We start from the raw sequence: 23,062 nt of genomic DNA on the forward strand, positions 1-23,062 counted from the left end.
TCCTCCCTCCAACGGGCAGAGCCTCAGGTCCTCACCCTCAAATCTCTGGCCCAGGCTGGTCCTTCAGCCTGAAACCACTCCCCATCTGGCCCCCAGCTGCCCGGAAGCATCCCCCTCACCCCTCCCCACCGACTTCCACCACCACGGTCCAGGGCCTCAGCTTCACCCTGTCCCGAATCCCCAGGGGATGGAGGCAGGCTCAGCCCCTAGAGGAGCCCCAGCGTCTGAAGGCGTGTCGGGGGAGGAATCGGTTTCCCGGCTATCACTCACCTCGGGCCCAGGGGTGCCTGGGGGGCCCTTTGGCCCGGGAAGACCTGAAACGAGAGCGGTGACTGCTTTGGCCCTGCCCTGAGGGGTGGTAGCCGTGATCTGGCTGAATCTAGTCCCCCTGGCAGAAAAGGGGCTGGGCTTTGGAGGACAGTCCACACCCCCCCCCCAAAGGAGGTTCCCTCGAGGCCATCCTCACCCTTCCAAGGTTCTCCGGATGGGTTCTGACTTACCCCTGGGCCCCACGGGGCCCCGGAGGCCCCGACCTCCAGCTTCCGTGAAGGTGTTGGACAGCAACGAGTCTCCTGGAGGCAGAGGAGGGAGAGTGAGGAGGCCGGCTATACCCATCCGCGCAGTGCTGAGCTTGGGGTGAGTTCTGCACCCTTAGTTTAGGATACGACAAGCAGGGAGGGGAGATGTCACACGGGTGCCATCCTCCCGCTGCCACCCCATTCTCCTCCGAGTCTCTCCGAGCAACTGGGAAGAGCACTTGGCAGGAGGGACCTCATTCTCTCTATGGGAGACGGCACAGAGATAGGTGGGTGGCCTGCTCGGGGTCCCACAGTGAGACCGAGGCAGAGTTGGGTGAATCCCCAAGGCTGGGGCCCGCATCTCTGGGCCTTGGGAAGAGAGCCTAGAATTCGGGGCCGGGGCCCTAGCAGACTGGCCCGCGGGCCCCTGCGCCCTACTCAAGCCCCTGAAGTGGCTGTGATGGCAGGATCTTGCCAAGGGCCAGGAGGTGCTGGGAGAGTGGCAGAGAGCAACAGAAAAAAAGAACCTCAAGCAGGCCCAGTCAGATTAGGGAAATTAACCAGCTGTTGGTTGTGGAGCACATCACAGTCATTCATTCATTCATTCAATAGTATTTATTGAGCCCTTACTATGTGCAGAGCACTGTACTAAGTGCTTGGAATAGACAAATCAGCAACAGATAGAGACAGTCCCTGCCCTTTGACGGGCTTACAGTCTAATCGGGGGAGACAGGCAGACAAGAATAATGGCAATAAATAGAGTCAAGGGGAAGAACATCTCATAAAAACGATGGCAACTAAATAGGATCAGGGTGATGTACATCTCATTAAACAAAATAAATAGGGTGATGAAGATATATACAGTCGAGTGGACAAGTACAGTGCTGAGGGGGTGGGACGGGAGAGGGGGAGGAAGAGAGGGAAAGGGGGGAGAAGAGGGTTTAGCTGCAGAGAGGTGAAGGGGGAGGGTAGAGGGAGCAGAGGGAAAAAGGGGGGAGCTCAGTCTGGGAAGGCCTCTTGGAGAAGGTGAGCTTTAAGAAGGGATTTGAAGAGGGGAAGAGAATTAGATTGACGGAGGTGAGGGAGGGCATTCCAGGACCACGGGAGGACGTGGCCCAGGGGTCGACGGGATAGGCGAGACCGAGGGACGGTGAGGAGGTGGGCGGCAGAGGAGCGGAGCGTGCGGGGTGGGCAGTAGAAAGAGAGAAGGGAGGAGAGGTAGGAAGGGGCAAGGTCATGGAGAGCCTTGAAGCCTAAAGTGAGGAGTTTTTGTTTTGAGCGGAGGTCGACAGGCAACCATTGGAGGTGTTTAAGAAGGGGAGTGACATGCCCAGAACATTTCTGCAGGAAGATGAGCTGGGCAGCGGAGTGAAGAATAGACTGGAGCGGGGCGAAAGAGGAGGAAGGGAGATCAGAGAGAAGGCTGACACAGTAGTCTAGCCGGGATATAACGAGAGCTAGTCCCCGCCTCCTCCCCCACCTCTGAATCTGGGGACCAGAACACCACCAACCCAACCACCCGACCACTCCTGGGCACACAATAGGTCCAGAACTATTTAAACCTGGGTCCAGCTGGGTCTGACCTGATTAACTTGTACCTACCCCACTGCTTGAAACAGTGCTCGGCACACACTAAGCCTCTAACGAGTACCATCATTATTATTATTATTACTCTTTGTGGGCAGGGAATGTGCCTATTGTTATACTGTACTCTTCCAAACACGTGGTATAGTGCTCTGCACATAGTAAGCGCTTAATAAATATGACTGAATAAATGAATGAATGAATCTGGTTAGGGAGCAACCAGACCAGGGCAACTTGGGACATGCAGTCAGCTCAGTTCCCTCTTCCCAGGCCTACAGCTGACAAGGTGGGCCCCAGATCCTACCAGATGCCTGGACCAGGAATTCAACCCTGCGGGGGGGGGGGGGGGGGGAGGGTTCAACGGGCAGAATTAGTCTACTTCTCCAATGCTTTCAGATCCGAGGCTTGTCCAGGACAGGCAAAGCTGACAGAACAGCCCCAGGCAGCTGTCTATGGTCTCTGCGGGGACGCTGCCAGCTGTGTGGGCAGAGAGGGATACTGGAAGCCTGGGAAAGGCTCCTTCAGCCCCTGAGCCTGGGAGTAGGAAGGGTAGATTTGATGGTGTTTATGGCTTCCTCTGCCCCAGAGTGAGAGGCTGTGGAACAGGAGAAGGAAGGAGGGACAGGGAGGAGGGACTGACCAGGATTCCCGGCCTTGCATTTTCTTCATCTTTCTATTTGCTTGTTTCCACCCCAGCGCTTCGTACAGTGCCTGGCGCATAGTAAGTGCTTAACAAATACCATTCTTATCTCTAAATAGTCCTTATAATAACGTTGGTATTTGTTAAGCGCTTACTATGTGCAGAGCAGTGTTCTAATCGCTGGGGTATACAGGGTAATCAGGTTGTCTCAGACGACTCCCAAGCCCGGGCTCTTTCCACTGAGCCACGCTGCTTCTCTGAAGCACCCCCAGCCCCATTCTCACCCCCCCAGGCCAAGCGGCCCCTCACCATCAGACTCTGGGGCCCCTGGAGAGCTTTCTGCACATCCCTTCTTGTCCCGCACCCCCCGACCTGGCTCTTAGCCAGGGCGGCACTCACCCTGCTCGAAGCTCTGGGAGTAGGGCGGCTTGATGGGGCCAGGGGGACCAGGTGGACCTTGGGGCCCAGGGGGACCCCTCTCTCCTGGAGAGCCTACGGCACCATCCCGACCTGGGCGCCCAGGAGGGCCCTGCAGCCCTGGACACAGAGACAAGGGAACGAGGGGGTGAGCTATGAGGTCCGACGGTGAATTCTGAGGATTCAGGAGAAGGCAAGGCCCCGAGCAACGGGGAAGGCAGGAATTTCCCCACTGCCTGCTCGAGAACAGGTGGGCCTGGGTACCCGGTCCTATACAGTTGAAGGCCTGAGGTTCGGGGGAGGAGCACAGAACTGCTGAATGACCCAGAATGGTCCTTAAAGAGATGGAGAACATTAGCCATCCTCAACTGCCTTCTCTCAGACACCCAACCGTTACCCACGAGCCACAGGCAAGCAGACAGATGGCTCTCAGCCTCCGTTGGCACATGAGCCTGGCAGAGATAAAGGAGGTGCCTCCCCTACCATTCCTCACTAGCCCTAAGGCTCATAAAAGATCAGGAGACTCAGTGGGTGGGCACCAAAGCCCAATGGCAAATTCTCAGGCTCCAAGGAGAGGAAAACACCCTGAGCCATCGTCTCCCCCATAAACCAACAGAGAGGCGGCCCGGCCAAGCCAGAACGTGGGGAGGAACCCGATGGCCAGGGGTACACATGACTTACCCGGTGAGCCGGCAGATCCCTTCAGCCCAGGGGCCCCAGATGGCCCTGGCTCCCCAGCATCTCCTTTTGGGCCCGAAGGGCCCGGGGGCCCCAGCCTCCCTGGGAGAAAAAAATGCCTATCAGGGTCCAGCTGGGGCGGCAGCCTCCCTGCTCGAGGTAGTCATCCTCAGGATCCCAGCCCTTCTCAATCCCCACAGAGTCCTAGGGCCTGTAGGGCAAGGACTCGGATGACCCGACTAGGTCTCGATTCTGGTTGGAAACGGCTGGATATGACCTGCTCTTTCTCCTCGCTTCCTCCTCAGAACCCAAGGGCCCCTCACCCTCCTGCCGCTGCCTGTTTTAGGGAGTGCTCAGCTCTGCTCCAGGCCAGGCTCGGAGACTTTTCGGTCCCTCTCTGTTTGGTTCTCTTCTATGCTGACTCCTGGGGTACCCCTGTTCTCCACTGCTTCGACCCACCGACGACTGGTCCTCTAGACTGTACGCTCCTTATGGCAGGGAATGCGTCTGCTTAGTGTTGTATTGTACTTTCCCGAGGGCTCAGTACAGCGCTCTGCACACAGTAAGCACTCATTAAATATTTGTGAATGAAACCAAGTGAATGTGGGCTCCCTCCCCCTCTCTCTGGCTGAGGAACTCAGGGAGGCAGAGGACAGGACATCAGTGCCTGAGAGGATGGGGAGGCAGCCCCCCCGCCCCCAGGGCAGAGGGTCTCCCAGATAACATGGGACAACACCCCCAGAGGTCCAGGGGCTGCCTCCGGATCAATCCCTGGTCATCATTAGGCCGAGCCCTTCTGGTCCAACTAGCGCTTGGGCTAGAAGCCTGCCTTGGACAACAGTCCCGTGGTCACCACCCTTGCTGGGGCCATGGTCTCCCACCCCCACTGACCTGCAGGCTCAGGGGCCGGGTTTGGGATCCCCAGGCTGGGAGGGAGAGGCGGTCTGCTCTGCCACAATCCTCCTGGTCCACTCCGACCTAAGCTCCTTGTGGGCAGGGGATGCGTCTACTAACGATGCACCGTACTTTCCCAGGTGCCTAATACAGTGCTCTGCACTCCAGAAGTGCTCAATAAATGGATTAATTACTGTCCCCATCCGGCCTCCACCCCACCCCCCGACCACTTACTCACCTTTGGGGCCTTCCTCCCCAGGGCTCTCGTGAACAACAGGTGACCCCCAAGGAGGGGCAGAGGCAGGTACTGCCATCCCCTTGCCGTTGAGGGGTCCCCTGGGTGGGAGACCAGGCATTGACAGCACAGCCACCTGGAAAGGAAAGTTAGACCGTGGCAAGAGGGACCTGTGGGAGGTGGCCCTCGTAGCTGTTTGGCTTCAGCTTGGCTCATCTCAGGTTTGCTAAGACTCGCTTCCAACGCCACCACAAGTTTACCTTGAGCCCTCACCCTAAGCACTCGCTAACCCCCTCCCCTGTATAAATATTTGTACAGATCTTTAAACCGCATTGCTTTCCCCTGCCTGTAATTTCAGTGTCTGACCTGCCCGCTAGACTGCAGACTCCAAAGGCGGAAATGCTTAGTTCAGTGCCCTGCGCAGAGAAAGCACTCAAGTACAGTGAGTGGGAGGCCTGAGACCATTACAGTTTAAAATATCCAAAAAGGTGGCTCTTTGAGGCTTACCCTCTCCTGGTCTCCATTTCCCCGAGACACTCGTGTGAAGAGTTGGCACCTAAGGCTGAAACTGGGCCTGGAGTTGACAGGGAGCCATGAGTTGAAAATGCCCTGCTAAACTGGATCTGGGAGCGGAGGTCTGGTGCCCCGGGGATCGATACCCTTCATTCCCTCTCCCCTCTCCAGCTCCACAATTCTGGCCTCTTGGGAGGTCATGGGGAACCCCTGTGTAGAGAGGCCATGGAGCCTTCAAGTGGGCAAGGGGGAAGAGAGGTCCCTGTGTCCAGCTCTACTAACCTTAGACTCCAGCACCTTCAGTCGCTCCGTCAGCTCCACCACCTTGCTGCAGTTCAGACACCCTGAAAAAGCCAAAAGAAGTTTGGCTCACTTCCTCTCCGGCAGGTGATGCCCAAACTGTCCCACTCCTCCAGCAGCTGCCATGTGACCCACCGAGGGGGGGTAGGGAGCCCCGGGCATCCTGCGATTCGGAGCGGTTGGCAGACCTCTCTTCGGACAGTCCCGCCCACCCGTCCAGACCCCGCACTCCCTCCAGCTCCACCCCTGGGCCCCCTCGCCTGCAGAAAGCCTTTGTGTGCCTCCTTTAAACGGAAGAACTGATCTGAGTTGCAGCTTCGATTTACAGAAGGAAAAAAATCTTCGTGAGCCACTGGAATGGAAAATCCTGCAACTTCCTCACCAGCATCCTGGGCTGGGGGGTGGGGGTGAGGGAAGGAGGCGAGGGTGTGTGTGGAGACCCCTTCCCTCCTGCCCTGGGCCCGGCCCAGTGCATTTCCTGGAGATAATTAGGGTTAACTGCTCTCATTCTGGCAGATTGAAATGCTGGGGTGCCCGCAGGCCTCCATGGTTATTTCAGGCCCTGCTCTCTCTTTTAAAGGTGCAAGGTTTATGATTTGGGTGTGCACATTGGGACCTGACCCTGTCCTCTCTTTTTGTGGCTGGCATCAGACTGCTGCCCTCTAGCCTCAGCTTCCAGCGGGGTCCAGGTGGCCGGCTCTCCTTCCCCCGTCATACCATCCCGAGAGCTGACCACGGCCGGGCAAGCAACACTGCTCCCGCTTTCCGGCAGCTGGGTGTACTGGGGGCCGGGGGTGGGGAGGAGGGCCTGGGGCAGTGGGGGCGGGGGGGCTGACCCCCTGCCTGGAGAAGCCACAGGGGCCTAGGAGATACAGCATGGGCCTAGTGGATAGAGCCTGAGTCAAAAAGACCTGGGTTCTAATCCCGGTTCCCCAACTTGTCTGCTGGGTAACCTTGGGCAAATCACTTGATTTGACGTGATTAACTTGTATCTACCCCAGTGCTTAGTACGGTGCCTGACTCACAGTACCTGCTTAACGAATGTCATAAAAAAAACTGGATTATCTTGTCTCTTGCGGGTCCTTGTGCTCACGCTTCCCCCCCCCCCCCCGCAAACCCTCGTTCCTCCCTCCCACCATGGGACCCTCCCCCTTCCGGAGACAGACAGGGAAGGCCTAGGAGGGACTTGTGCTCACCATCCCCGCCCCCATAAGGACCCAGCCCGGTCGCCCTTTGCTCCTCACCCCCTCGCTCACCTGAGGTAGCGCTGAGCTGGAGCACGGGGCTGCGAGGGCCAGGGCCCCGGTGGGCGGTGGCCGAGAAGTCCAGGGTGCGAGCCACATCTGTAACGGAAGAGCGTGGGCCTCAGTGGTGCCGGTGACACGCCGTCGCCACGGCGGACCCCGACGGCCGGGATGCACGCACCTCGCCGTCTACCTCATGACAACCGCCCCCAGCTCCCTTCGGTAGAAAGTCCAGGGGGCCTAAGGGGTGCAGCGTCCCCCTACTCCCCCCCAGGTACCCGTGAGTCCCACGTGTTGCTGGGAGATGTCGTTCCTGAAACCCCACCTACCATGCCAGGAACACTCAGGACAATTTCCCACAGCAGTGGGTCCCCATTTCCAGGCCCCTTGAGGGATCTGCCCCCATTTTCCAGGTGGAGACACTGCGAGGCAGTGAGGCGCCCATGTGGATTGAATCACTCCTTCCCTCCCTCTCCTCCTCTCCCCACGTGGCTTTGTGGGGGTCTGGGAAAAAGGGTATAAAGTCTCTGACCACATCAAGCTCCTTGGAAAGAGGATATTAAAATTGAATCCAAACTTCCAGCTTGAAACAAAGGAGAAAGGAGGAGCCTCAGGAATGAGAATGGGCAACCCGGCTTTCTTACAGCCTGTGAGGGGCAGGACGTCTTGGGAAGGGAAGGGAGGTTTGAGGAGAGCAGAGGGAGAGGGGAAAGGGGTCCCAGAGGATGAGAACGGAAAGAAGGAAAGGAGAAAGGGGAGAAGATGGGAGGGAGAGAAGAAAGGGAGAAAAGGGGGAAAGGAAGAGACGGCAGCAGGGGGGGATGTGACCATCTGCCCCCCGCTCATGAGCGTCCTAAATGAGGTGATTCAAGAGCTGGTGCTGAAAGCATGGGCGCTTGCACTGCTCAACAGGTGGGGTGGTCCAGCGTACATGCCAAATGGCAAGCGGTCCGGGTGGCCCCAACGTGTGGACAATTCTGAGGAGGAGAATTGTCCAAGCTGACTGCGTCCAAGCTGATTAGCCAGGCTCCACCTCCAGCACTTAGTAACGTGCCTGGCATGTAGTAAGTGCTTAATACCACTAAAAAAAATTCATCCCGGAGCAGGTCTGATGCTGTGTGGGCTCTCCCTGCCCGGCTTTTTGATTCCTCAAGCCTCTACCTGCCTCTCCCATACCTCAAGCCTCTGCCCTGTACTTCCTGCACCGCATGCCCCACAAGCTCCTGTCCTTTGTTGCCAGGGTGACCAGCCGCCTGACATTTCAGCGGATAGTCACGGGTTTCCACCTTCTGTCCCGCCTCCCACTTGAACTGTGTTTACCAAAGAAAACCAAAATGGCCGAATGTGCCGGCATGCAGGCGGACGGGAGAGGCCGGAAGAAGGGAAGAGGGGTGGTGCCCACAGGCCTCCCAGGCCCCAGGCCCACAGCGTGGGCAGCCAATCTAGTCCTGGGCCCAGGTTCCCAGATCGGCCGGGTCCAATGGCCCTGGCTGTGTCCTTAGAGGCCTGCACTGGCCCAGGCCTCAGCCACTGGCCTAAGCGGTCGGGTGTATGGGAGCCCTGCCTCTGTGGGGTCTCAGCTGTCTCTACTCCAGGCGGCTGAGTCTTCTAGGCGGCCGCCGTCTGGGCAGGGGAGGCTTCCGACCCGGACGGGACAGACTGTGGTGAAGTCGGTCAGTCAATCCTAGTTACTGAGTGCTTACTATGTGCAGAGCACCGTCATAGAGCTTGGGAGAGTACAACAGAACAATAAACACATCCCCCGCCCACACAAGCTTACAGTCTAGAGGGAAGACGATGTGTGCCCTTCCCTCTTCTCCCCCGCTTTTCCTTCCCCCACAATGTTCCCCTTTCCCCCCTTCTCTCTACTTTTTCTTTCCTTTCCCCACTTAGGGGAGAGGGGCTCCCCACTTGGGCATGGGGCTCCCAGCCCTTCCCCAACATCCTCCCAGATTCCACCTGGTTGCCAGGGTTCCCAAGACTCGAGGACTCAGGGGCTGCCCCTCAATTTCAGAGAGGCTCCCGAGCCTAGGCTCTGGCCCACCGCTTTTCTCACCGGGCACGGCCGCCTGACCCGAACCCTCCCGATACCGTGCCCAGTCCCAGCTCATCCCTACCGACTCTTCTTTTTTAATGGTATTTGTCAAGCGCTTACTATGTGTCCAACACTGTCCTAAACACTGGGGTAATAACGATGGTATTTGTTAAGCGCTTACTATGTGCCGAGCACCGTTCTAAGCACTGGGGTACATACCAGGTTAGCAGGTTGGATGCAGTGCCGGTCCCAGGTGGGTCTCACAGTCTTAATCCCCATTTTTCATACGAGGGGACTGAGGACAGAGAAGTGAAGTGACTTGCCCCAAGGTCACAGAGCAGACAAGTGGCGGAGCAGGGTTAGTACCCAGATCCCTCTGACTCTCAGGCAGATAGACGTCTATCAGGTTGAACACAGAACCATGCAGTTCTCTGACTCCGCAGCCAAGGGGTTCAGTGATTCCCCTTCCCTCCTCCCAATCCATCAGTGAGGTGGCTGGAGGGGGAGGGGCCGGGCAAAATTGAACTGGATGCTTGTCCTCCTCCATCCGGTCAGGTCCGGTCAGCGTCACAGGCCACTGCTCCCGGGCTGAGGCCCCTGGCCACCCTTGCAAGGAGTTTACTTTGCAACTGTAAATATTTGCTGGGGAGGAAGTGAGGGGAGTCGGGAGGCCGGGGGTGGGCAGCAGTGCTCAGCACGGGGATGAGGGGCCCAGGGTGTGGGGATGGAGGAGAGGTACAGCAGTGTGACCTAGTGGATAGAGCCCGGGCCTGGGCGTCAGAAGGACCTGGCTTCGAGTCCCAGCTTCCCACTTGTCTGCTGTGTGACCTTGACCAAGTCCCTTCACTTCTCTGGGCTCAGTTCCCTCATCTATAAAATGGGGATTAAGACTGTGAGCCCCGTGTGGGATTTAGATTGTGTCCAACCCAATTACCTTGTATCTACCCCAGCGCTCAGAACTGGGCCTGGCACACAGTAAGCACTTGACAGATACCATTAAGCCTCATCCCCAAGGCAGTTGGATTGGATTGGGCTGGGCTGGGAGAGGAGGCCCTGGGCTCCAACCAAAGGGTCACTACAAAAGGCAAGAGATCCGGCATGATCCAGAAATTCAGTAGGGGGTCCAGGGATGGGGAGGAGGAGCAGTCGGCCGTGAGGGTTCGGGGAACAGCTGGGCCCCTGATCAGAGTGAGGGGTGGAGGAGGGGCGTCCACTCCGGTGACCTCAGCAGGAAGGAGAAAAAGGACCTGTCACCTTCACAGCGGGGGCTGCCGGGGGTCTGGACAGACAGTAGGGAAAATGATCGTGAGGGAAAGAATGGGGAGGGAATGGAAGGGGGAGAGAAAGAGAAAGGAAATGGGTGGCAATTCCACCAGGCCCCCCTCCACCCAACCCCTGTCTTCCTCTCAGCTGGCTTCCCTTCTCATTTGCAGGGAATGTATCTACCAACTCTACTGGATTGTACTCTCCCCAAGCACTTAGTATACTACTCTGAACACAGTAAGCGCTCAATAAATACCATTGACAGACTGATTATCCATGTGCAACCCCTCCTTTCCTAGTTGCCTCTCACATTTGCTCAGCAGAGAATGCGGAGGCAGAGCTGGCTCCAGACGGCCTTTTTGGGCGACTGCTAGTTCTCGGTTGTGGTATATCTTACAGCATCCATTCTCTGCTAAAGCACTGTGCTAAGCACTGGGGCACATATAAGATCATCAGATGGGACCCAATCCCTGTGCCCGACCGGGCTCACGGCCTAAGAGAGAGAGACAGAGCGAGCACGGATCTTCTCCCCCATTTTATAGTTGAGAAAACTGGAGCCCAGAGAGGTTAAGTGATTTGCCCAAGGCCACGAGGCAGGTCAACTGCAGAACAGGACTAGCTCCTTGTGGGAAGGGAATGTGTCATTTATTGTTGCACTGTACTCTCCCAAGTGCTTAGTACAGTGCTCTGCACACAGTAAGCGCTCGATTAGTGATTGAATGAACGGCTACAATTTGGGTTTCCCAGTTGCCTGCTCTCTCCAGGAGGCCACAGAAGCATGGGAAGAGAGGATCTTGGGGGGGCCTCCCGGTAGGTGGCAGGAACCATTCCAAACGATTGGTCCATTGTGACGGCCCTGGGGGCAAAACAGCCCCCCGTTTTCTCTCATCCCCACCATGAGGGCTCCCAGGCAGCTGGAGCAGGAGATGGGTTATTAATAACAGGCGGTGGTCATCCGTCTCAAAGCACGCCCCTCCTCCAACTCCCACACAAGTCCCGCATCCCTTTCCCTCTCTCGTCTCCCAGCCAAGGCCCCCAGCCCCATCTTCCCGCCTCACAGCAGCCCTGCCAGATCTGGAACCGGGACCGGTGCCACTTAACCACCCCGCCGCCCGGGCCTGGCTGCCGAAGCTCCCGCGGGGGGCGCAGCCTGCCCGCACCTCCCACCTGGGCCTTGGCACATCCTGCCCTCCCACCCCCCGCCTGCCCGGGGCCCAGGTGAGAAGGGTTTGTCCTTCAGCCACCCCCTTCCCCAGACCCACCTGCCGAGGCCGGGCCCGGCAGCAATCAGGCCTCTGGTCCCAGGGGAGGGCCCTCCCCGCCTCTCTCTCATCCCCCCTCCCACCCTTCCAGGCCCCGGTTTAATAATAACAAAAATAATGATAATAATGATGGTATGAGTTAAGCACTTATTATGTGCCAAGCACTGTTCTAACTCTGGGGTAGATACAAGAAAATCAGGTAGGACATAGTCCCTGTCCCACATGGGACTCACAGTGTTCGTCCCCATTTTATAGATAAGGTAATTGAGGCCCAGATATTAAAAATAATGATGGTTATTTGTTAAGCGCTTACAATGTGCCAGGCACTGTACTAAATGCTGGGATGGATACAAACTAATCGAGTGGGACACAATCCATGACCCATATGGGGCTCAGTCTTCATCTGCATTTTGCAGATGAGATAACTGAGGCCCAGAGAAGTGAAGTGACTTGCCTAAGGTCACGCAGCACATGAGTGGTGGAGCCGGAAATACAACCCACTTCCTCTGACTCCCAAGTCTGTGCCCAAAGATGGCAAAGGAGGAAGGAGGGATGGAGCCCAGGAGACCTGGCACCCGCCCAGGTTTCTCCGCCTGGCTGATCCCACGGGACGGCGGCTGGCTTGGAGGAGCGGCCCGTGCGGGGCTGGGAGGGGGGAACTGAAGCCCTGACCCTCCCCCTCCCCTCCGCCCCCGAGACCCTCTGACCCCGGGGGACTCCCACGGTGACGCAGGCTGGTGCCCTCGGGGTAGGGGGGCTGCTGGCCCTGAAAGGGGAGTCAGGAAGTAGGAGACGGTGGGGAGGGGAATGGGACATCTTGGAAAGGGCCCAACAGGGAAGCAGCTGGGCCTGGGACTCAGCCTATAGTGGTCAGCAGGCCAAGTCTGAAACTGAGGATGCCAAACAAGAGAGAGTTCATGGGCCGGGGGAGGGACGCTGATAAGGTGTCCTGACCATCCGCCATAGAGGGGCCGGCTCACCTAGGGATCAAGCAAATCAATGGTATTTATAGAACGAGCGCTGTACGCAGAGCACTTGGCTTAAATGCTTGGGAAAATTGTTCTAAAAGTGCAGGTACACATGATCCCCTCCCATAAGAAGGGGAGCAGCATGGCCTAGTGAATAGAGCCTGGGCCTGGAAGTCAGAAGGACCTGGGTTCTAATCATGGCTCTGCCACGTCTGCTGGGTGACCATGAGCAAGTCACTTGGGACATGGACTGTGCCCAGGCTGATTAGTGCACTGTCTATCCTAGCACTTAGAAAAGTCCCTGACACATAATAAGCACTTAACAGATACCATAAAAAAGAGCATACAGTCTACAGGGTGAGGCAGACATTAAAGCAGAACAGGGATAATAGGGGAAATAACAGAGTATTGGGGGGGGGGGGAATAAAAAGGCTTAGTCTGGGAAAAGCTCTCGGAGGAGATGTGACTTTAGAAGGGAATATCGTTGGCCAGAGCCCAGAGGATTCCACTGAAGGATTGGGACCCAAAAGAGATGAGGAGAAAAGGGGAAACGGGGAGGCCCAGAAGGCTGGCTTCCTCTTGACCTCCTTGCTCAAAAGGAAGTCACAGAAACCACACTGAGGATCCTTCCATGGAAGACAAAAGCCAAAGACCAGTATCAAACTAGCATTCACCTGTGGTAAAGCCAGGATTTTGTTTGAAATTCCTTTTGCTTATATTTACTATTACTCCTCATTTACTCGATCCCATCTTAAGGACACATAAAGACTGCCTTTGGTACTTTTGGATATAAATAGCAATTAGTTTTTTTATCTCTTATCTGTATGAGTCCGTGGCAGCAGTCGCTTCTACCAACTCAACTGTGTTGTACTCTCTCGAGCTCTTAGTACAGTCCTCTGTACAGAGGCGCAGCTCAATAAATACCATTGATTGGTTGGTTGGGGAGAGTGCTATTGATCTGGGGAGATAGTTTCCCAGGGCTCCAGTTAGTGGCAACTCCCCCCTCCCACCCACCACCCCCCAAAAAGCTTCTCAAGCCTCTTGGGATTCAAAATCTTTCCGGTGGGAGTGAACTAACCAGACCTTATCGGAATGGGAACTAGAACAAAGGTGATGCAATTCGAATGAGCATCCCCCCTTCCCCTCCCAGACGCAGCTGACCAGGAAAGGAATGTTTCCTGGACAGATGCTTCCCATCTGACCCGGGACAGGTAACATGGTTCGGGAGGCTCGGGGTCGGAATCAAGCCACGCCCCCCGGGCCAGGTCCTGATGGGGGCCAGGAACAATTGTCATCCCTGCACCCTCTGCCAGCATGAGCCCCGGTCAATCAATCCATCAACTGATCACAGGTATTGATCGAGTGGGTGCAGAGCACAGCCCTGAGCACTTGGGAGAGTACAATACATCAGAATGGGAAGACTCGTTCCCTACCCACAGTGAATTTGCCACCTAGGCGGGGAGTCAGACATTAACATAAACTACGGATATGGACACAAGTGGAGAAGCGGCATGGCATAGTGGATAGAGCACGGGTCTGGGAGTAAGAAAGTCATGGGTTCTAATCCCAACTTTGCCTCATCTGCTGTCTGACCTGGAGCAAGTCACTTCTCTTCTCTTGGCCCCAGTTACCACATCTCTAAATGGGGATTGAGACTCTGAGCCCCACGTGGGACAGGGACTGTGCCCAACCCGATTTGCTCGTATCCACCCCGGAGCTTCATACAGTGCCTGGCACACAGAAAGCGCTTAACCAATACCACAATCATCATTATTATTATGTGCTGTGGAGCTGAGGGAGGGGTGAATAAGGGGTACATATCCAAGTGCAAAGGGTGAACCTTGGGCAAACTCCTCCGCAGTGACGAGAACGTCACGGGGAGCCTTGTGGAGCGATTGGCCATTTCATTCTTCTCCATCTCTCCCGCAAGGCCCCCAGCGGTTCAGGTCCAGTGGCCAAAGTGCCGCTGCCACCCCCGGTCCTTCCTGACCTCTGACTCTTGCTTCTGACTGGGTGCCAGGACCTGTGCTCACTCCTCTCAGAGGCCCCCCACCCAACTCTGCTCCTAAAGTCCTCTAGACTATAAGTTTGTTGTGAGCAGGGAAAGTGCCTACCAACTCTGTTACACTTTACTCTCCCAAGCGGTTCGCACAGTGCCCTGTACACAGTAAGTACTCAATAAATTTCACTGATTGATTGCCCCTTCCTGGTGCCCACCACATCGATAATTATCTCCCCACCCACTCCCCACCAGCCTGGCCTTAGCTAGCCCAGAAGGACAGGCCAGCTTGGCTAGTAGAGTATGCATCTGTAAATTATATATTATAAATTTATTTATTCATATTAATGTCTCTCCCCCGCTCTGAACTGTAAGCTTGTTGTGGGCTGGGAATGTGCCCGCCAACTCTGTTACATTGTACTCTCCCAAGAAGTTAGTACAGTGCTCTGTGCTTAGTAAGTGCTCAATAAATACCACTGATGATGATGATGGGTCTGGGGGAGCAGGGGGAGAGGTAAACTCCACCCTAGCACATTCCCCTCCTCCTCTTTCTCTTCTTTCTCCTCTTCCTCCTTCTCCTTCAAGGAGACAGACCAGATCCTCCAAGGAATGTCACAAGGCGGTGCTGGAAGGCAGCCCAGTTTGGGCCGGCGTTGTCCCGCCTCCCACCCCCAGGTAGGGCAGCGGGTGGTGGAAGTTGAGGGAAGGGCCCTGCCCTTTCCTCTTTCCCCTCTCCCTTCTCCCTTTACTCACTGCCCCCCCTCCAGGTCCCACAGCACTTCTGTCATTTATTGATACCAATGCCTGTCTCCCCATCAGGACTTTTAGCTCGTTGTGAGCAAGGAATGTGTCTATTGTATTGTTACACTGTCCTCTCCCAAACACATAATATGGTGCTCTGCACACAGTAAGCAGCCTGGCCTAATGGATAAAGCACAGGCCTAGGAATCAGAAGGACCTGGGTTTTAATCCCGGCTCCACCACGTGACTGCTGTGAGACCGCGGGGCAAATCACTTTATTTCTCTATGCCTCAGTACCCTCATCTCTAAAATGGGGATGAAGACTTTGAGCCCCATGTGCGACAGGGACTGTGTCCAACCTGATTAGCTTGTATTTACCCCAGCGCTTAGAACAGTGCTCGACGCATAGTAAGCGCTTAACAAATACCACCACTATTAGTAATAGCACTCAATAAATACGATTGATTGACTGACCCCAGGGCTGATCCAGCCTCATTCCAAGGCTCAGTGCCGGGGGGGAAGGGGCCGGGAAGAGAGGTGTCCAGCGGAATATGTCTCGGGCCTCCTGGGCTTAGGGGGATGGCAGCAACGCTGAATGGGAAGTGACCAGTACTCACTCAAGATGTTTCCAGTGAGACTGGCAACCCTTGCCTGTCCCTGGAAACCAACCTCTGGCCAGAGCACCCTCCCTGTAAGCCAGGGTGGGAGTTGTCTGACCTGGGGGGGCAGGGTAGTGGTGGTAAGGGGGTGACCCTCAGATTCTGAGACATCCACACACATGCTGAAGCACCAACGAGTGCCACAGCCACCCCCGGGGCCACCCAAAGCCTAGCATCCACCCAGTCTAGCCAGCAGGACAAGGTCCATCTCTCCTTTTCCTGTTAGTGGTGGGGAAACCGAGGCCCAGATGGGGCCGGTGGCCACGCTACTCAGCACGCCATGGCAGAGACCCAAAGCAAAGTCAGGAGCGCGGGTTCCCAATCCCTTGGGGTCCATTGCCTTTATCCCCGGAGGGCTTGGCTTCCACCCGACTCCACCCCAGATCTCAGGTTAGGTTAAGCCAGGGAGAAGAGCCCCAGCAATGTGAGGGCGGGGGCGGAAACGGAGGTTGAGGGCCAGGGGTAGTGATGCAGGCGGCGGGGAGACGGGCAGCATTTCCCTACCTTCCTCACAGTTGGTCCCCACGTGGCCTGGGCAGCACTTCCACTCCAGGCTGGTCACCGTCTTGTACATCACCTTGTAGGTGGGTCTCACCACCGTCTTGTAGCTGCAAGAGAGCCCAAGACCATCCACCGCTCAGCTCAGCCCCTGGACTTGGGACTTCCTCCGCTCCCCGAAAACAGGATCCTTGGTCTAGGAGGTCTTGAAGCGGCCTAGCCTAGCGGAAAGAGCACGAGCCCGGCAGTCAGAGGACGGGGGTTCTAATCCTGGCTCTGCCATGGGACTGTGTGACCTTGGGCAAGTCACTTCACTTCTCTGGGCCTCAATTACCCTGGGGATCAAGACTGTGAGCCCCATGAGGGACAAGGACTGGGTGCAACCTGATCATCATCAGCATCATCACTACCTTGTATCTATCCCAGTGATCAGAACAACACTTGGCACACGGTAATCACTTTACAAACACCACAGTTATTATTGAAGGGAGCAGGGAGGTGGAGCGGGATAGGAGAACAAGGAGCCCAATTCTTCAGCCTCTGGGATGGGGGAGACTGGGAGGGGAATCCTTCTCTAGCACCCCCTCGCCCTGGCCCCAGATAATCATAAAGATAATAATAATTCTGGTATTTGTTAACCACTTACTATGTGCCAGGCACTGCTCTAAGCACTGATATAAGATAACTGGGTTGGACACCAACCCTGTCCCACATAGAGCCCCCAGTCTTAATCCTCATTTTACAGATGAGACAACTGGGGCATAGAGAAGTGAAGTGACCTGCTCAAGGTCACACAGCAGGCAAGGGACGGAGCAGGGATTAGAATCCATGATGTTCTGACTCCCAGGCCCGGGGTCTACCCACTAGGCCATGCTGCTTCTCTACAATAAAGATGATGGTGTGACCAAGAGGCGGATCAGGAGGGAGGGCAGAAGGGGCAGAGGGGGCAGAGAGAGCAAGGAGGGCAAGGTCTCTCACCTGTTCCCTGGGCAGCGCAGGGGCCAGCGGCAGCTGTGCAGCACTTTCTGCAGGAAGGTGCCATTCTGGACATGGCAGGAGACCGTCCGCGTCACCATGTATGAGCACCAGTTTCTGAAATGGACCACGCGGTCAGGGGTGATCAAGGGGTCAAGTTCGCCTCCGGGCTGGCTCTTTGAGATTCAGTCATTCAATTAATTCAGTCCTATTTATTGAGCACTTACTGTGTGCAGAGCACTCTACTAAGCGATCCCAAGGAGAAAAGAGTGCTTCCTGATCCATAACCGGCCAGTGGGAGGGGCTGGGAGGGAAGATGGCGGAGAGAGGGCGGGAGTGGCTCTCCCAGGCTGTGCCCAAAAAGGATGATGCCTTGCCTTTGTTTGGTGCTTTTTTCAATTAATCAATCAATCAATCATAGTTATTGAGCACTGACTGTGTACCGAGCACTGTACTACTTCTATTAACAGTAATGATGGTATTTGTTAAGTGCAAATATGTCTCAAGCACTAGTCTAAACACTGGGGTAGATACAAGCTAATCAGGAGGGACAGAGTCCCTGTCCCACATGGGGCTCACAGTCTTAATCCCCATTTGACAGATGGGATAACTGTGGCCCAGAGAAGTGAAGTGATTTGCCGAATATAACAGAATTGGCAGACACGTTCCTGGCCCGTAACGAGTTTACAGTCTAGATTGGGAGATGGACATAAATGTAAATAAATAAATTATAATAACAGTGTTGGTATCTGTAAAGCACTTGCTATGTGCCGAGCACTGTTCTAAGTGATGGGGGAGATACAGGGTAATCAGGTTGTCCCACATGAGGCTCACAGTCTTAATTCCCATTTTACAGATGAGGTCACTGAGGCACAGAGAAATTAAGTGACTTGCTCACAGTCACACAGCTGACAAGTGGCAGATCGGGGATTTGAACCCATGACTTTTGACTCCCAAGCCCATGATCTTTCCACTGAGCCTGTGGCTATTTACATACGTGCAGTGGGGCTGAGGACACAGAGGGAGCCAATCCAAGTGCAAGGGCGACGCAGAAGGGAGTGGGAGAAAGCAGGAGATAGGGAGAGGCTGGCATTATTATTATCTCCATTTTACAGGGAGAAGACTGAGGCCCACAGAAGGCTGTGCTTTCTCTGTAATGCCAACCTACTCACGGTACCTTCATCTCGCCTGTCTCACCACCACCCCTTGCCTTCTTCCTCCCTCTGGCCTGAAACTACCTCTCCTCCTCCTATCTGACAGGCCACCTCTCTCTCTACTTTCAAAGCCCCAGTAAGATCACATCGTCTCCGAGAAGCCTTCCGTGAATTAGCCCTCAATTCTCCCATTCACTCTTAGTACAGTGCCTGGCACATAGTAAGCGCTTAACAAAGACCATCATTATTATCCAAGCTGCCAAGGAAACGAAAAGGGGGTGGAAGGTTCATTCATTCATTCAATCATTTATTGAGCACTTGCAAAGCACTGTACTAAGAGCTTGGGAGAGTAAAGACTGAAAAATAAGCCCAGCCGGCAACTGTGAGAAAGCTACAGTTGGGGGTAGGGGGGAAGGGCAGGCTGAGTCCCTCCTGGGTGGGTCAAAACAAGGAGGTTCCCAAACACGGGGCTCCAAGTGCAAATTCCGACACCAACGCAGAGCTACCTATTCTCATCTACCAGCCCTGCCCGGGCAGGCCGGGACCCCAGGCCCCCATAATTTCCTTTCTGCACCGATGCCCCTCCCATAGGGGCTGCAGGACAGGCAGGATATAAGGGTGGGGATTACCTCCCCTCCTTTCCCCCCTTCGGGGCTGCCCTCCCTCTCTTTTCCAGGAGATGAGGAGGAAACTTTTCTTTCCTCCTAATTAAAATCATCCCTGCCAAACCCGCCCCGGCCTCCTGCTCCATTGTTTATTTTTTGGCGAGCTTGGGTTTATTTGAGATGGGCTGTGAGGAGAAAGTGGCGCTCACGTCAAGGATTTCAAACAAAACCTTTTTCCTGGGCCTCCCGGCAGTGGGTGGGGTGCAGAGTGGGATGGGTGGGGCGGTGGATCTGGAGTAAAGGGGTGGGGGGGAGGTCACAGAGCTCGTCTCAAGGATGAAAGGAAGGGAAAAGGAGACCGTCAAATCGGAAGGGAGCCAAGGGAGCCGTCTTCAGGGGTTCCCGAACAGCAGTTTCAGAAAAACCCTGGGAGTCCCTTCTGCCACCCTCACCACCTTGGGTCAGTGTGGGAGAAACCCTCAGGAAATCTCCGTGGGGAACATGGGCCCGGAGGTCACAGTCTATGGGGAAGTAAGAAGAGGTATTTAATCCCTATTTTACAACTGAGGAAATAATAATTACTGCATTTAAGTGCTTACTACGTGCAAGGCACTGTACTAAGCACTTTTCTTCAACTCCCCCTCCCTTGTTCTTCCCCCCCTCCGCGGCCCCCTGGCATTTATGTATGTATCTATAATCTCTTCATTTACATTGACGCCAGTTTGCTTGTATTGATGTCTGCCTCCCCCCTCTAGACTGTGAGCCCGTTGTGGGAAGGGACTGTCTGTCTTTACTGCTGTATTGTACTTTCCAAGCGCTTAGTACAGTGCTCTGCATACAGTAAGCGCCCAGTAAATACGACTGAATGAATACAAGCAAAATGGGTTGGACACAGACCCCGTCCCACCTGAGGCTCACAGACTCAATCCATTTAATAGATGAGATAACCGAGGCACAGAGAAGTGAATTGACTTGCCCAAGGTCACAGTGAAGGCAAGTAGAAGAGCTGGGATTAGAGCCCATGACCTTCTGACTCCCAGGCCCGTGCTCTATCCACTACGCCGTGGGGAACCTGGGACTGGAGCTCACAGACTCAAGGAAAGTTAAGAAGAGGTATTTAATCCCTATTTTGCAGTTGAGGCCAAGAGAAGTTAAGTGACTTGTCCAAGGTCACACAACAGGTCAAATGGCAGATCTGGGAGTAGAACCCAGATCCTCTGACTCCCAGACTTGTGCTCTTTCCACTAGGTCATACTGCTTCATTCCCTTAGACTGTGAACGCTGAGTGGGACAAATGACCGTATCCGATCTGATCATCTTCTATCTCCCCCAGCACTTAGCATAGTGCTTGGGACATAAGCATGTAATAAATATCATTATTGCTATATTATTATTATTATTAAAGTACAATCGAGTTAACAGACATGATCCCAGATTCAAGAAGGTTCCGACCTAAGAGATTAAGGCCAGACAGAGTGATTCCTGGAGAATCAGTCAATCAATCAATGGTATTTACTAAGAAGCAGCATGGTGTAGCAGATAGAGGAGGAGGAGGAGTGGCCAAGGTCCGGGGTGTGCAGAGAGCCCTGGAGAACCAGTCCGTCCTCTCTCCGCCTCCTGCTTTCCTCTCCAGCCTCAGGGGCTCAGGTTCCAGCCAGACACGGAGGACTGTGGGGGGCCAAAACAAACTCAACCTGGCACCTCGACACACCTGGAGAGCTGCCTCCAGCCCCCAGGGCCCTTCACATACGGCTTGGTGGGAGGGTGGGAGGGGTTTGGGGGCCAGGGCGTTTCTCCCAGCCCCAGGGAACTTGGGGTGTGTCAGCCTCTCTCTCTCCCATCACCCCCAACCTGGAATGCCATCCTGAGCTAATGGCAGGATCCAGCCAACTGGGCCCAGTGCCAAAAACCATTAGGAAAAAGATCCAGGGATGGGAGGAGTGAGGAGTGGAGAGGAACGCCTCCCGCCCCTCTAGAAGGGCGGCATTCCCCGGAGCATGGCAGAGACCCCACCCGCTAGACTGCAAACTCGTTGTGGGCAGGGAATTGAGCCTCTTATACCGTTTTCTCCCAAGTGCTTTGTACAGTGTTCAGTACACAGTATGAACTCAATAAATACCACTGACCAACTGATTGACAGTGCCATTCCATCCCAGACGGGAACCCCCCAGGCCAACAGCAGCAGAAACGACGTGTCTGACGGGCCTGCGGCATAGGGCAGCACGGCTTGTTGTCCTGCCCTGATTTCTACCAAGTGCTCGTAGACTCCTTTCCTCTAGCATTTAGGAGCTTATTTACCCTCTCCTTGGCACTCGTGCACCCGCCGGAATAATGACAGTGGTAGTATTTATTAAGCTCTATGTGCCAGGCACTGGACTAAACGCTGGGGTGGATGCAAGCAAATCGAGTTGGACACAGTCCCTGTCCCACAGGGCACACAGTCTCAATCCCCATTTGACAGATGAGCTAACTGAGGCCCAGAGAAGTGAAGTGACTTGCCTAAGGTCACACAGCAGACAAATGGAGGAGCCAGATTTAGAACCCAGGTCCTCTGACTCCCGGGCCCGTGCTCTGTCTTACTCGACCATGCTGCTCCATTATTTATTTTGACCACTCATAAATATTTTTTACATTTGTCTCCCCTGAGAGAGTGCAAGCTCTCTGCAGGAAGAGAATGTGTCTATTTCTTTATTCTGTATTTCCCAAGAAAGGAGCACCGTGCCAAGTAGGTGCTCACTACAACTACTATCAATCAATCTTATCTTTGAGCGCTTGCTGTGTGCAGAGCGCTGTACTAAGGACTGGGACACTACAATATAGCAGAGTTGGTAGACACGTTCCCTTCCCGCCACTAGCTTATAGTCTAGAGGGGAAGACATTCACAAACATAAAGGAATTTCGGATATGTCTGGAAGTACTATGGGGCTGAGGGAGGGGCGGATAAAAGGAGCAAATTCACGTGCAAGGGCGACGCAGGAAGAAGTGGGAGAAGAGGAAATGAGGACTAAGTCACAGAAGGCCTCTTGGAGGAGATACCGATATTACTGCTATTACTGTTATTACGCCTACTGCTTTCAGGAAGCAGCACGACCTAATGGATAGAGCACAGCCTGGGAATCAGGAGGATCCGGTTCTAATCCCGGCCGCGCTACTTGCCTGCTGTGTAACCTTGAGCAAGTCATTTCATTACTCTGTGCCTCAGCTATTATTATCAAGTGCCCCCGAGTCGTTTCTGGTTCTACCTCATCTGTAAAATGGGAATTTGGACTGTGAGCCGGGAGTGGGACAGGGACTGTGTCCAATCTGATTAGCTTGGATCTACCCCAGGGCTTGACACATAGGAAGCACTTAAGGAACACCATCATTATCACTACCGGTCTTCTGCTTTTTGCATCTTCAGGGAAAGAGACATCTTCATCAGTATAGGATGAGGGGGTACCTGGGTAACCCTGTCCCCTCTCTGGGGATGTCATTTTGGATCAGTCCCAGTTTAGCTCCTGGTGACCTTCTCGGAAGGTACTGGGAGAGCAATGGGGCCTGTTGGTGGGAGGAGCTCCATCCAGCGCTTAGTACAGTGCCTGGCACATAGTAAGCACTTAACAAATACCATAATTAATTATTATTCATGACATAGTAAATAGAGGTCAGGCTTGGGAGTCAAAAGGTCATGCGTTCTAGTCCCGGATTTGCCATTTGTCCGCTGTGTGACCTTGGGCAAATCACTTCACTTCTCTGGGCCTCACTTCCCTCATCTGTAAAATGGGGACTGAGACTGTGAGCCCCATGTGGAACAGGGACTGAGTCCAACCCGATTTACTTGTATCCACCCCAGTGCTAAGTACAGTGCTTGGCACAAAGTAAGCGCTTAACAAATACCTCA

The 23,062-nt window shown here is 54.8% G+C and overlaps 1 protein-coding gene across 4 annotated transcripts in view; it reads right to left on the bottom strand.

Annotated features, from left to right (window-relative positions):
• Positions 1-132: 132 nt before the first annotated feature.
• Positions 133-23,062, bottom strand: part of EMID1 (EMI domain containing 1) — a 64,337-nt gene continuing 41,407 nt past the window's right edge. For 2 of the 4 annotated variants that reach the window (XM_029048731.2, XM_029048732.2), the window contains 9 exons: positions 17,427-17,540; positions 16,455-16,558; positions 7,036-7,122; positions 5,762-5,823; positions 4,970-5,102; positions 3,841-3,939; positions 3,142-3,279; positions 501-572; positions 133-314 (listed from right to left, as the gene is read on the bottom strand). In XM_029048731.2, coding sequence (XP_028904564.1) covers positions 163-314; positions 501-572; positions 3,142-3,279; positions 3,841-3,939; positions 4,970-5,102; positions 5,762-5,823; positions 7,036-7,122; positions 16,455-16,558; positions 17,427-17,540 — 961 coding nt within the window. In that variant the 3' untranslated portion in view covers positions 133-162. Of the gene's footprint in view, positions 315-500; positions 651-3,141; positions 3,280-3,840; positions 3,940-4,969; positions 5,103-5,761; positions 5,824-7,035; positions 7,123-16,454; positions 16,559-17,426; positions 17,541-23,062 lie in introns of all 4 variants that reach the window. The other 2 variants (XM_029048734.2, XM_029048733.2) reach the window with 2 other exon arrangements.

This window comes from Ornithorhynchus anatinus, chromosome 21 (assembly GCF_004115215.2).
Source record: "Ornithorhynchus anatinus isolate Pmale09 chromosome 21, mOrnAna1.pri.v4, whole genome shotgun sequence".
NCBI classification, from domain to species: domain Eukaryota; kingdom Metazoa; phylum Chordata; class Mammalia; order Monotremata; family Ornithorhynchidae; genus Ornithorhynchus; species Ornithorhynchus anatinus.